At 34.3% G+C, this 15,317-nt stretch overlaps 1 protein-coding gene across 1 annotated transcript in view; it reads right to left on the reverse strand.

Annotated features, from left to right (window-relative positions):
• GPR123 (G protein-coupled receptor 123) overlaps window positions 1–15,317 on the reverse strand; it is a 211,493-nt gene that overhangs the window by 109,041 nt on the left and 87,135 nt on the right. The window contains exons 7-10 of the mRNA XM_010000051.1: window positions 9,842–10,006; window positions 6,318–6,516; window positions 5,167–5,316; window positions 1,900–2,061 (exon numbers count right to left, since the gene is read on the reverse strand). Coding sequence (XP_009998353.1) covers window positions 1,900–2,061; window positions 5,167–5,316; window positions 6,318–6,516; window positions 9,842–10,006 — 676 coding nt within the window. The remainder of the gene's footprint in view (window positions 1–1,899; window positions 2,062–5,166; window positions 5,317–6,317; window positions 6,517–9,841; window positions 10,007–15,317) is intronic.

The following is a 15,317-nucleotide window of genomic DNA, read 5'->3' on the forward strand; positions in this document are numbered from 1 at the left end:
TGGAGCAAAGAAGTGTCCCAGAAAAATAGTGAAGAGAAATTAATTTGGAGGTGCTGAGGGATACAGATCCATCCTGGGAGCTCTTATTTGCTGAGGGTACCATCTGCCTTTCTGGTTGCCCCAAGAGCCTCTGAGGGGGCTCCTGTCCCCTTCCTTCTGGCCCAATGTCAAGCTGAGGCTCCTCCAAGGCCTCAACTGAACTCCATTGCATTGTACGCTATAGGACATCAAGTGAAACTTATGGAGATGTAAATGATGGTAGCTATCCTGGCGTTATTCTGACCTTGGAATTAGTCATTCCAAAACCTCATGGAACTGGAAAAACATTTTTATCTTCCAAAATGATGTACAGTAACAGTCATGGCTCCAAGTAGCTTTTCAATATCTAGAGAACACAGTTGTGCATATGTTACACAGCTGACTTAATAGTGGTCAGGATTTGTATTAAAAGCTAGCAGCTTCCTAACTTTGGGGTTTTTGTTTGCTGTTGTTTAAAATAAAATAAACAGATGCAATTTCTGCAAGACAGTTTTCTGGCTGGCCTCCCAAAGGAACAGAAGTGTTTGCTATTTCATGAGATGGCACCAGAAAAGTTCCACAGCTTAGTTTATTTACAAATGGTACTCAACAGTAAATTAATTATCCTACAGAAAACTGTAAGAAGCAGAAAGGCTGGTGACACCAATCTACTTTTGAGTACACAAAATTGCTGTTTACAGTAACATCAACAGTTTCCAGAAGCAGTGACAAGACAAAAAATTACCTTTGGCACTTGGCGTTTAGAAGACTGTTAAGCATAAAGGAACCAAGCTGCTGTACTTGTCAGATTGCAAAATACTTCTGAAGCACATGATTGTCTCTATGTATTAAATATAAATAAATAATTGTTGCAAATGTGATTACTTTATGTAAATGGGAATTAAAAAAAAAAACTTTCTATAGAAAAGAATGCAATATATTTTTATCTTTGTTAGAAAGACTGCTTTTCTGAAAATGTACAATAAAGGCACCCAGGTCACTATGTCGCTTGTCTCAGCCTATAATTCCTTTTTTTTAAAAAAAAAACCTTTTACATCTGAGTGCTGTAATTGAAACTAACATCGAACTTACATTTAAATAGTATGCTCATGTAAATGCAGTGGGCAACTGAGGAAATGATAAAGGATGTTTAAAATCAAGCAAGCAAGAAAACCAACTCAGGAAGAAATAAGGTTAAAATTCTAAAAAGATAAGTTTCAAGCTTCTGCTTTAGATGCATTTCTGCTATTTAGATGTTGAAATGGCAAAACATCCCCAGTTTCTCAATGTCCAAATGAGAACCCCTTATTATTCAAATGAGAAACTATATAGACTGCAGTTCACTTCTAAAAACCTAAAGCTACCCACAAATTAGTAAACTTTATGACACAATACACCTTTTGTGATGATTTTCTAAATGTTTTAAGCAAGTATTGTCTAGAATCCTCTCTGAAAAGCATGTTAAAATCTTCAAGCAACAAGGGAGCAACCTGTCCTCTTATTAAGAAATTCAGTCAACTTGGACCTTTCAACATAAACCAATATACTATAGTGGTAAGAACAATAGAAACTGAGTGAATAGTAAAAACACTAGAAAAATAGTGTTGTTAACAGTTTATTCTAAGAATAAATACAATAGATCAAAGTCAAGAAAAAACACTTTTTAATACCTTCAGTAACAGAAAAAAAAAGAAAAAAGAATTCAGGAGAATTAAAAAGAAAAAGACACAGAATCCAAGTATATCCACAAAATAGGCTATGCTGTGTATCTGGTTTACACCATCTCACTTCTCTAGATACTATTTGGTTGTAAAAATTGTGGTGGAAAATGACATTTTAAAAACAAATTCTGACAAAAAGCTTCCTCATTTTATGAAATACCTTTGATATAACTTGAGTACTGCTGGTCAGTATTTGACTTGCAATGTGTTCCACACATCGTACAATCCTGGTGCAGGCTTTGTCTTCCTTTTGAGCCATCCACAACACATGGTCATCAACCGACATTATATTGCTGGCAATTTCAATGAGAGCATCCCCAACCTGGAGGAAGAAAAACACAAAATTGGTAGTCTGGAAAGCCCACAAAAACAGGAAAAGAGTACACAAGAGTACAACTGCAAGCAGCCACCTTATTTCTCTTGGTAACCATCATTCAGACAGTTATGATTTTATTAAGAAAATTCAATGGACTGAAAAATAAAAACCAAGAAAAATAAGGTGAAACTGACTTAAAGGAAAAGCTTTTTTATTTCCAATTGTAAAACTTATCTTCAAGATACACCGCAAAAAAAATTGAGTCTCTCATTGAGTGAGAAATGGAATACCAGAATTAACACCCGCTTTCTTATACTACTTAAAACTGATCACGTGACTCTAAAGAACTGCTTCATGTTTAACCTCAGGCCCTTTGAGGGGAGGGGTGGGAAAGAGGGAAAAGGTGTTTGAAAGACATTTTTGCTACAGACATAGTGGGATAAATGTTACAGTTACTGAGGTGTAACTGGTACAAACCTGTATCATCTCATTGGCTATACAGAAAGTGGGTTTATAGCTTTTGATGTTTTAATCCACTTTTGTGGTTAACCCAAAGTGATAAATCTTTGTTTTGCTAGATGACGTTTTGCAGATTTTGGTAAGTATGACCATGTGTTTCAACTTTTTATTAGTACGTTACATTTAGAAAGAGTAAATGCAACTGTGGTTTTTTTTTAATCATTATTTTCAATTAAAATGAAAATACTTACTTTTTTAAATTCTAAAACTTGAGTAGGATTTCAAAATTAGCATTAGCATTATTTTTGAAGGCAAATGTATGCCGGAAATATACAAGATTGTCATAAAGAAACCTGAATAAAAATGTATACAGAAGAGAAAAAAACCCCATGACTGAAAGTAATACAGATAAAGAGAAGTTCAAGAGGCTAAAAAGTCCAACTAATAGAAACAATGTGGCAAATTCAGTGGGAAGGAGAAAAATAAATTCAACAACAGTGAAAAAAATTAGTTCTGCATTTTCAATAAAAATACATACATTTTTCATGCATAGCAAGGTACACAGAAAACATGAGACTATATGTGAAATTTTATGCTACTGTTCCTGAAATATTTAATATGGTTTTTAAGAACATATTTGGTATATAATTCTAGATGGCTTTAGACAATGTGACAGATTTATCGATATTAATAATAATAAAATGCATTAAGAGACTGGAGTGATTAATGAGAAATTATCAAAGCATAAACCAATCAGCTAAGCAGTAATTTACTGAGAGCAAAACAATAGTCTATAGATATACAAAAGTAGAGAAATAAGAAGAGGAAGTAATTTATATTCTCTTGTGCCCTGTGGTAGAACAAGGGGCAAGTGGTTCAAACTTGAGCATAGGAAGTTCCATCTCAACATGAGGAAGAACTTCTTTACTGTGAGGGTTACAGAGCACTGGAACAGGCTCCCCAGAGAGATTGTGGAGTCTCCTTCTCTGGAGACTTTCAAGACCTATCTGGATGCCTTTCTGAGTGATCTGCCCTAGTTGGTGGGTTTTGGTTGATTTTTGGTTGATTTTTTTTCGTCCTGCTCTGTCAGCAGCATTGGACTTGATGATCTTCAGAGGTCCCTTCCAACCTCTAATATTCTGTGATTCTGTGATATCATAATCAAATGCATTAAGGAGAAGTCACAGCATTAAAAATTTCAAAAATTTGGGTAATATGTGTACATCAGCCTGGCAAAATGTTGTAGTATAATGCAAATATGACCCCATTGCATCTGTTGGAAGTCTCTTGTTTGAGAGGTAAATCACCAGATAGGACAAAGTACCACTTAATTGTACCAAAATGAATAATCCTGTGCTGATTGGGGGTGACACTCCCTAGAGAGGATGTGCAGAAACTGTACTAGTTTAACTAAAATGTTTTTTCAATTACTTTGATAAATAATAGAAAACCTCTGTGTATGTATTTTCATTAATTTCTAATGGTTTTATAACTGTTGTTTCAGCTGCTAGTCAATTCCATACTAATGTACATTTGCACATATGTGGCTTTGTATTCAGTGAAGTTCAATCCTACTTATAATAACATGAATGAAGCCTCCTGTGTGAAATTACTGACACTTTAACTTCACATGTATTTTTGTACTTTAAGAATGAGAATTAAGAAATTGATATTAGTAAAGAACTCTATTGACAAGGAACCTATCTAGGAAACTTGACATATAAAAACAGGGTTAAGCTCAAAACAGAAGAATTATCAAGTAAGAAATGTAGAGACAAGTGTTGGAGACACAGATGTTTCAAAACTGCAAACCAGAAACTGAAACCTATTTGAAAGGTGATATAAATAAATTGAAATATTAGAGATGGTGGTCAGTTTTAATGGATCAGCTCCTAGAAAAACAAAGAGGTTTTATAGATAAAACCAACTGTTCCTTTTCGATGGTAAATGTTTGTCTTGTCAGGAAGCAGTAAGATCTTATCAGGACTTTGAGTCAAAATACATTGTAGCTTTGAAACATGATTCTTAGAGATCACTTAAAAATTCACTTTAGATCTGGCATCTATTGAGCTGGAGGCATTCTCAAATTGGCACTAAAATGTTAACTGTTACAGCCCCCAGAGCCAGAATTTTTACCAATAGGGTTTGCATAACTCTCTGATTAGGTTTCCATGTAAAAATTTCATACATTATGCTAAAAGTTTCTAAAAGAAGTTGTACTTGCAGACACATTTTCTCCTCTTCACATGAAGGAATACTCATAAATGCTTTCAAACATCCTGATGAAATGGAGAAAACAAAAGAAGCATGTGGAACCCCAGCGGCCAGAAGGAGAGGCACCTTGGTGAGGTCATTCTGATATTATACACGGTAGAAATTAAAATTAGAAAGAAAATTTTAAAAGGGGCTTATTGAAAATAAAATTTTATTCCTAAGCAGCAGTGCCTTTGTCAGTCAGATGAGGTGGCTTAGTTGTCCTTTCTGGCATAAAGAAACACAACATGGTATATGCAGAACATCTGCAATCAGAACACCAGCAATCAGTTTTCGAAGCTACTCTTCAGTGTGTTCCTGCATATATTAAGTACAGGGCCATATGTGAAGACTTCACTTCTAAGTGATACTTTTTTCAGTATAGAGAAGATATCTTACATCTTCAACTGCATCCACGAAGACGATTAACTTTTCCATGATATAAGCCAAATATATTACATCCATTTTATCTGCAAAGTGGGAAGCACCTCTTGTGTAGGCTGTCAGCTGGCGGGAAAATTCAAGCACGGTTGTCAAATTGATGTGCATCTGAAAATACATCAGAATTATTAGGTGTAATAAATTAGCTAGCTTTGTTCTCTTCTAAAAACTAGAGATCACACACATTCGTATAAATGGTTATGAAGAAAATATTTTCTGCCATGAGGAAAGCCATGTATTTGAGCAGGTTACCCCCAGAGGTTGTGGAAACCCAGAGTGGTGAAATCCCTGAGAAACCTGGCCTAACCTCATTGATTACCTTGCTTTGAGCAGGAGAATGGACTGGATTCTAGAGATCTTCCTTCCAAATTTAATTATTTTATTTTTTACCCTATTATCCTATAGTTCTACTGTCTCTCTTTATATAGCCATTATTTAAGTATGAACATATCTGAAAACAAACTTTCTGTGATGCTACCTAGCACTACTGGAAGAACTGCCAAGGAAACTGAAGTGATAAAACTCAGTATAGCAGTTACAGGTCTGTGTCATCCCCTGTGTTTTTCCCCATTATGCTCTTTTTTCCTCAATAATTTCTATACATTGACTTTTTAATCTCTTCTCCATTTCACTTATCCATTCAAAATCATTTAAAGTACTGCTGTTTTGGAAGACATTGAGAAGGCATTCTAAAGCAGGCTTCATTCTGCAGCTCTTTTAAATATATTATGGACAATGGCAATGAGGAAAGGCACTTCAGCTGACAAAACTTTGATACGGGATTTCAAGAGAAATCCACCCCTTTCTGGTACAAATGCATTAGGGGAAGGCATGAGGAAACTGAAATGAAGCACTGATCACCCTGCCAATATTATTAATCATCATCTAGACTCCAGGCACATAGAGAGGGAAAAAAATGAAAATAAAAGCAATAAATGCTGTCCACTTTTTCCTACTACAACTTCAATTAGCAAACACTCTGTCTTTCAAATGAAACATGTTGCTAAAAGCCTAGCTATCTCAGACTTGCGGTTGACCAGACACTTTCTTGTGAGCTGTTCAATGAAATCAGAACTAGAGAAGGGAAGATCTGGATTTCATAATGTTACCTGACTAAAAGCATGAAGAACTTGAGTTACTTCTTGTGAATAAGGACATTCAGAATAGTTTTCTTCATCCCAACGTCCAGTTCGATTACATTTACGCCATGCCTTGGACTCTTCCGCACCATTGTGAAAGGCAATGGAATTAAATGAATATTGAAGACAGGGATGGTAAGCTGTTATCCCAGCCAAAGTTTTGGGCCATCTATGAATGACATGATAATAAAACATTGAAATGTGAAACATCTTATTTACAGGCAACTTACAATATAGCAGCAATATGCAGAATATATGAGACAAAAGGCTATTTTAAATTTTATCTCATTATGTTCCATAATAAATTACTTTTTTTTTTTTTCCTTGGAAAATATCAAAATCATAGAGGTTCGAGTCTGGTTGGCCACATGTTAATTCTGCATTCATTCCAGGAAGGTGTAAGGTGCTGGAAACTATATGGTTGACATTTTCTTTACATTCATCTTTTCATATTGCACCAAGAAGAGCAGTTAGTCCATAAAGCTAAAAACCCCCAACCGATTACTAAGTGCTCAAAGGGTAAGTGCTCAAAAAGTCAGTGCAAAAAATTTGTTTAGGCCCAACACTACAAAGCCCTTTCTGCCACAATGTCCCAAAAAGCATAAATTCCTGAATGCATCAGAAATCAATAAACAAAATTTCAGCTGAGGTTGTGTCTCATGGAGGAGGAAGGATCTAGCCCTCAAAAATTAACTATTTAGGTATATCTTATTTATTTATTTTGATTCAAAAACAGGCTTTGAAATCTTAACTATAAATCAAAAGTAGCCAGAATAGTTCTATTGTGTTCATGGGTCTATTATGCAATACTCTTTTTCTGTGTATCTGCTGCATTCTCTAGAATGGCACAACTGGGTTCTATTTCTTTTGGTACCAAATCCGCTGACATTTCCAGGCTAGTATGAACATAGCAGGATCAGGTAATTGGGGAAAATCAAATAAAACCAGAAGCATATCATCAAAAAGTCAGCATGTCTGAAAATGATGTGGTTCTTTCTTTAATTGCACTGATGAAATGACTGAACCTGACCAATCATAAAAATATTCTGCCTGCCAGTGAAACCACCTTGACAGTGCACCTTTGTTCCAACACATATATTAGACCCTCTTGGTTATATAAAGCAAATCCACTTGAATACTGTCACACAATAAACTGACAGGTTTTGGGCTATGCAAGTTTTTCTCATTTCAAGCAAAGAAAAGGTAAGAAGAAAAATTTTTTTATATGTCACAGCTAACTGTCACTGGAATAATTCATTTTGTGATGTAAAACAGTTGATGCAAAATAAAACATGAAAGGGGGTTCACAAAAAGTATGAAGTATGTACAAGAGTAAATTCTCCTTTTGCCTCTGTCCTGAAATACTATTTTTAGTAGACCATCTACATTAATGCAATTGGGCCACACCTCAAAAGTAAAACTAAAGAGACAATTCTGAAGCTAGTATTAGCACAGGTAACAGAATTTGGCCTTTATGAATAGGAATGATAGGACAGAAAAACATTACCAATTGTCTTTCAGAATGATCCTACAGGGTGCTCAAAACCAAAATGTGTCCATGATAGAGAAAAACTCTTCTTACATAAAAGCAGTTCATTCTGGCTCACAGCACCTAATTCTTACTGCCCTGTGCAATTATAAATACCACCTAGGTTGGTCACCTGAAAGGAACACTTCCCTAAGAGGTGATGCTTTTTTCTCTTTTTGCCCAATAAAACAGTTCTTTCTAGCTTTTCTTTTGTGGTTCAACTCTCTTCTACTTACATACTCGCTATGTTATTATTAAAGACCTTCACAAAAAAAATTACTGGTGTGATAGCTGCATTTCTGAGGATAAAACTTTGGAAAAACTTCAAGTACTAATGCTGAGTTTAAGTCTGATAAATTCTTTATAAGTGCAAAAAGGGCCTAAAGACTCAGCATCCTTTTGATAGACATAAACAATAAATTTATATGTATTTCTATAAAGATGATCAGTGGGAGTGAAAAAGAGGCACCCATGTTCTTTTGATTTCTATAAAATGACCAAAAATGCCCCTGGTATTAGTTTGTGCAGTCTGTAGAAATTATATATTTATTTATGAAGAAAAATATGTCCTTTGACGGCAAAAAACAAGAACGTCATAGAGTTGTCATCTATAAATATTGAGTATACATTATCTGATAGGACATATTTTAAAAGATCTAATTAAAATACATTTAAACACATCAACTGTGAGAAAACACAATGGCAGTTTTGTGATGACAAAAGAATCTATAGCTGAGATTGTCAAAGATCTCTAATAGATTTTAATACGTATGTATGGATTAAAAATGTATATACATACAGGTCCATCAAATATGGTATATTCACTGAAATCAATATTAACAAAGCATAAAGTTGCTTTATATTAAAGAGAAAACGGATTATGTGACTTGGTTTCTCCATTTATTTCTAATAATTAATTTTATTCAAACACAAGTACTAGAAAAAGGCCTTTGAAAAAGGTTTATAGGTAACGTTAAATATGAAGAGACGCTTTCAGGTCAGAAGGATTTGCAGAAGTTTCTGGTGTTTAAAAGAAGCTTCACCTGTCATCTATTTTTTTTTTCTTTCATTAACTATTCAAGCTGAATTCTTATTACTATTGACTTGGTAACAAATTGCCTTTTTGATTACCTCAATGGGAGTGCCATCATACATCAGTGTTATTGTCAAGCAGGTAATTATATTTTGTTTAAGAGCTTTATGCATAACATTGGAGCATTTAAGAGCTAAATGAAACCAATAGCAAATTCTACAGAATCCTTAATTTGTTTTTCAGTATTTGGGGATTTCAGTTTTAAAAAATGCACCAACATAAGTAGATAAAAGTACAGATGAAACAAAAGTCACATTTAGTTAACTAAACTCTGCAAAGTCTCAGATTCAGATGGCAGGACTGCTGTGTTCCCTGATTATGTGATATATTGGTGGAACTGCGTGTGTCCTTAAGCTCACCTCAAACTATCTATTTGTTTTACTAAGTAGTTTTACTTGCTATTTTGATTCCCTTCAGTGAAATATTTTACTAAGTTTTATGTTATTATCTTTAATGTCAGCTGCACAAAAACAGCAGAACTTGAATAGATTAGAAAAGTACTGAAGATTGATTTTTTTAATGCTTTAATGCAGTGGTATCATATTCTATAATTTAGAAAAGACCAAGTACAACTTCAAATCCTCTCTCATTTAGGTGTAAAAGAGGCTACTTCTTTCAAAATTATCCATAATCTGAAACTGAGGAATTAGAAGAAAGATTCTCCGACTTTCACAGACCGCTGGTGCTCTTGAATCGCTAGCAGCCATTTCTCATAAAAATCACACAGTGCTCCTCCTTCCTACTATATTAGATTAAAATGACAAGTAAAATAAGTGACATCTCCATAACTGACACTGTAGTATCATATAAACAGGAATTTGGTCTGTATCTATATTAATATATGAAACATACTCCAAAACCAGAAAATCATACCTGAAATCTCCCTTGTTGTTAATAACTATTTCTGCAGGGCAGTAGGGTGCAGCCGTTTCAAGTACCACAATTTCTACTTGTTTAGTGGTGTTTCCATAGGAATTGTTGACTACACACTCCCAATCTCCAGTTGCATCAATATCAATGCTGGATAGGATAAGTTCACTATAAAAATAAAATATTAATTATTCTATGTATTTAATTACACAGAGATTGAGTAATTGCTTTTCTGACATTAACTTCTCTTCAGAGATGTTCTATGAAAATACAAAAACAGGCTTCCTCTATGTTATTATAAGATCCAACAATATAAGAGTGATTGGTATTAAGATTTTTGCAGCATTAGTTTGGATTGACCATTCAGACCAAGACAGGCTAAAAAACAGATTAGCAATCATCACAAAAGTACATCAGGTGTGTATCAATGGCAGTACTTCTTTCCCCAAGTATTATAAAATGTTTGTTTGGGTTTGGTTTTTGTTGCATAAACAAGTACTTGAAAGTCAGAAATGCATTTCAACTTGAGAATGTAACCAGTTGAGAGAGAATGCTTCCCTTCAGCTGTGAATGCAGCTCTCATGGCATTTCAACAGCAGAATCTCATGCTCCTGTGGTGGCATAAGAAAAGTTTCCCAGATTAGCCATTGACTTTGGAAGTCATATATAAGCTTCCTGATGAACACAAAATGAGTTGAGGCAAACACTGATGTTTCTTTCAGTACTTCACTACTCATGAATGTCTTGCATGCTGCCCTCCACAACATATACAATTTAGTTAATAATATTAATAAATTAAGGTTGTATTAACTCTTCATAGTGAGTGTTAGACAAGTTTAATATAGCAATGTTTTGTAGCTACTTTTACAATACAAGCATTGTGCACCATACCAACATTTAGCTGCCTAAGCTAACTATTCTATGTATAATTAGAGAAGGAGGAAATAATTTCAAAAACATTTGAAACTATCAATGACTCTTGTGCTTAGTATTTTCTGTATGTTTTAAGTCAGGCACTAAGCTTTCCTTCCTATAATGGATATAACCCAGGCCCTAAAGAAGCCAGTCAAGTTTAGTTTTTTGATTTACTTAATCAGGAATAGAATGCTATCCAATTACTGTAACTCCATAGATCTCATATAAAAAAATAATGCAAACTACTACATTTTAAGAAATTAATATTGGGCTAGAAATAAATTTCAGTATGGTTTAAAAGAAGGTACAGCTTTTGAAAGCAGTTGGGAGAGGGAAAACGGTAGTAGTTATCTGAAATATTTACTTCACACAAACAGCTCCTCTTTGAATATACCTTGTGGTTTAGAAAATTAGAAACTATGTTGTAAGAAATGGAGCACAGTCAGAAAAAAGAAGGGACAAAATAAAAAGCACAGAACTTAAAAGTTACTAAATTTATTTCAAATTTTGATTTAAAACAGAATCCTAAAAAAAAATCTGCTTGTGGCCTTTCGCACTTTTTAAAAGACCCTGACATTTTGAAAGATATACACAGAATAATTACATATTTTTCTTTTAAATTTCTCTTAAAATATCGTCCTTTTCCAGTTCAGACCTTAGTATGCAATAAATGCACTTTTCTTAACTTGCCTATAAGAAAGGATCAACTGTCTTGTACATACACTACTTCTGATACCCATGAAAGCAGACCACAATCACAGGAGGAAGTGATTAGACAGCAACAAATGCAACTTTCCATTTGAAGCAGGCATAAAATGAAGGGTGATTTTCTCAAGTACTTACTACAGGACCACCATCTTGGTCCCCAGAAAATGAGCAAACCATGGTAAATAGCCTTAGATTTAAGTTAAATAGCTTTAAAATTTGTGTGTAGTTCTCCAGGTAGTCAAATTTATCATTAAGCAGTAACTAAAAAATCTCACACTGTTCCTATTTATCGTGGCTTCCAGCTTCAAGTACCTTGGAAGTCCCTACTTCAGATTTACAGAATTTATATTTGCAGAAAATATAGAAAAGGAATTACTAGCCATTCTCAGAGCAGCTGAATATTTTAATGTAAAAGAAGTAACTTTACTCTTAAGAAGTCTTAGATAAGAAAGCCAAATATCAGAAACCTCTTGGCTAATTCTTAATGCATCTTTTTACACTCAGGTTGAAATGCTTAAATTAAATTAGTTACCTGATAATACATTTTAATTAAATCTTTTATTTCATATGTCAAAACAATCTCCCATCATCTTTATAGGCAGCTGAGAAACCATATATTCCCCAAGGTTATAAAACAATTATCCATTAAAACTCTTTTTCACTGAAACAAGAAGCAGCATAATTTTTACCTGTGACATCAAGACACAGATAATTCCCAACGTATAAGAGATGGGCTGATGTTTTGATATATTTTCTATAAAATATCTATAATTGTTAATAATACAGATTTGATAAAACTGGGAACCATGGTGCTTTTAGGTAAATGAAATACTTGAGCACAGTAACAGTTTTAAAGGCAATCAATATGAAGATAAATATTAGTATTTTTCTTATAAAATTTTTTAAATATTTATATAAATTGCTTATATGTGTTCTGATGCAAATTTATCTGCTACTAAATAGATCTCCTGTCATTAGATGAAGACTCCCAGTTTCACAGACAAGTATTTACTGATACATCAGTGTTGCTTCTGCTAGAAAAACAAAAATTGAACACTGGTTCAAGTAAATCCTGACACTCACACTTTCAATCTTCTGTGGCTCTTGCTTCAGCTGGTGAACCAAAATAAGCCAGAATAGATCTATGTGATATAGAAGCTGCGTAGTTACTAGAACATGGAATTTTCTTCTGAATTGCCATCTGGCCAATGCAAATGATGCATTCATTTATATTCCTCCAGGAATATTTTGGATAGCAAGCCCAATGGTGAAACTGTTCATTTACTTACCATCTGGATATGACAAATGATAAATTGATCTTATACCCCTGGAGAATTTGGGGGACTGGATTTAAAGAAAAAAAAAAAATTTATTTCTCAAAAAGAGCAGTCAACTTGATTCGTTAACATTTTCTCCACTTACATTCCTTGGAGACCTCACAGTCCTGGGAGACCAAAAGGAAAGATTTGCCTGTACAGAATTTTAAACCTCTTCATAAAATTTCTATTTGGTCAGTTCCATATTTTGAGTCTTGGCATTGTTACATTAGCACATCCAGAAGTTCCTTTTTTTTTCTTACTCTTAATAGATAAAGCATTCTTTGTCTCTCTTGGCCATGGCAGCCAGTTTTTGTGAAAGGCAAGATCTCTGCTAGGACCTAAGAACATGTCAGGACACTCCAGTTTAGGAACTTGACAAGAGCAGAACAATATTAAAAGAGGATGGCATCTTTGGCTGTATGCTTTGCTTGATAATCCCATCTCACAGAAGCTAATAAATGTCAGGCCACAAAAGAAACCATCTTGCCTTTACTATGCAGCTTTCCTAGGGGTAGGGTGTGATTTAGAAAGAGTTCCTATTCCCTCTACATTATCATATTTCACTTATCAGAGGTGTGAGAGTTGGTCATTTTGTGGAAATTTTTTACCTACCCAGGCATAAAACAAAGTCAAGCATTCATGAGATGACATCAAGAACAAAATCAATGTGAGGATTGCTGCCTGCTGACAATAAAAGGATGACTAGCAAGCTTATCTCCACTTTTCCTTTGAAATTATAGTAACCTTCTCAGTGAAATCACTTTGTACTACTTTGTAGTGGGAAATTTCATGCATGGTCTGTTTTTCTTTTACAAATGTGATTCCTGGCATATTAAAAATTTAAAATTTACAGCTGATGCACTTGCATGAAATAGTTGTTCTAACAGTCAATAGAAGCCTGCAGCATTGGTCATTATAAAGAGAGGAACCATAATTTAGGAGAAAGACATACTCATGTAATCAGCTAACCTATGGCAATAGATTTTATTTGAGGCATAGTTTTGCGTTACTACAGCTATGCATAACTAATGAAAAAATCAGAAGTGGGTCTCATTATGCAAAATTTCTCAACCATGTCCTGAAGTAATAGTGACATTTACTGTGTTGCCCCAGAGTCATTTGGATGCTTGGAAAAAGAGGAGACTTTAACAATCATATTTTCATTGGCTTTCCACGAGAAAGGTTTTAAAGTCTGACTCGAATTCCTGTATGACTCAGGAATAACCAACTGCTCTTCCTGGAAAAAAATAAAAATCAATAACTCAAACACAGATAACCTCTAGGTTTCCTCATATTCTTCTTCAGACAGATAAATAGCAAATGCTTTTCTACAGTTCACACAGAAGGCCTGCATAACCTGCCTACAACCCATATAATCTTAAATTATTAATTCTAACACAGAATTTTTAAAATTAGTGTGGTCTCCTGAGTACACTGCTGCTTAGGAGGCAGCCTTTCACAGGGGATATAAGGTTAAAACATGGAAAATTAAGAGAGAATGTATAAATCTAGGCACTTGAACAGAATCTAAATTGCTAGCCTGATCTCTGACAAAATTACTTATTTACCCATGAAAGAAATGGCTTTAGAAGGCTGATGGCCTTTAAAGAAAGCTTGTGTCCAGGCAACAGCAAGAGAATAGGAAGATTAAAGTTGGTACTCATGTTATGCTTGATGTCTAGAAAATATATTCTGTGTAATCAATTTGTCATACATCTAAGAAATTCAATACATGGTTTTGTTTCTTCTGACTGAAAATGAAAACAAAGCATAACTTACCATTTAATGTCATTGGTAGCTACCCAAGAAACATAATGGACTATAACACACTGTTACTGCAACTTATATATCCGCTAATTTGTTCACATCACTATACTAGGACCATGACAATAGTTGGACCTGACTTCAGAGATGCCAGTGGAAAGGACCTAATTTTAACGAAAATATATTAGCAAAAAAAATAAGTGTCTACTTCTAAAAAATAGAAGATCTGTATATCAGTTAGTAAACCATCTCACTTTATTTTCCTTTTTATTGCTCAAATTTCACCGAAATGCAAATGTTCAAAAATATTATCCCAGGCTAATATTATCCATTTGTTATGTAAACATGTACCAAATAGTTTGATGTGTTTTCTGTCAGTGAATAGCAGAGAACCTGTGACTTATATTTACATGTTGTCAATCCCTTAAAATTGAGAAAACAAATATTACTAAGAGTGCCTAAACAAATAATCTTCAGAAACAGTCAGAAGTCTAAACAGTTCTACAACATACCATAAAAGCAGTTTGTTGTATGAGCCTTTTCTCTCTCACTGAGCTTGTCAGGTAGAAACAAAGAGCTACTATGCTGCATCAAAGCATGTGCATAAGGATGTTAGCAATTAGCTTCATACTCTCAGTTCTAGAGTCAATACATGCAAATCAAGCTAGCTGGGAACGTAAAGTTAAAAGGTATTAACAGCTCTAGAGCACTCAGATTCTTCTTCCTGGAGAAACCTTCAGACATCTAGCAGGTCTGTGACAGCACAGTGATAT

Source organism: Chaetura pelagica, unplaced genomic scaffold (genome assembly GCF_000747805.2).
Source record: "Chaetura pelagica isolate M959 unplaced genomic scaffold, ChaPel_1.0 scaffold436, whole genome shotgun sequence".
Taxonomy (NCBI): domain Eukaryota; kingdom Metazoa; phylum Chordata; class Aves; order Apodiformes; family Apodidae; genus Chaetura; species Chaetura pelagica.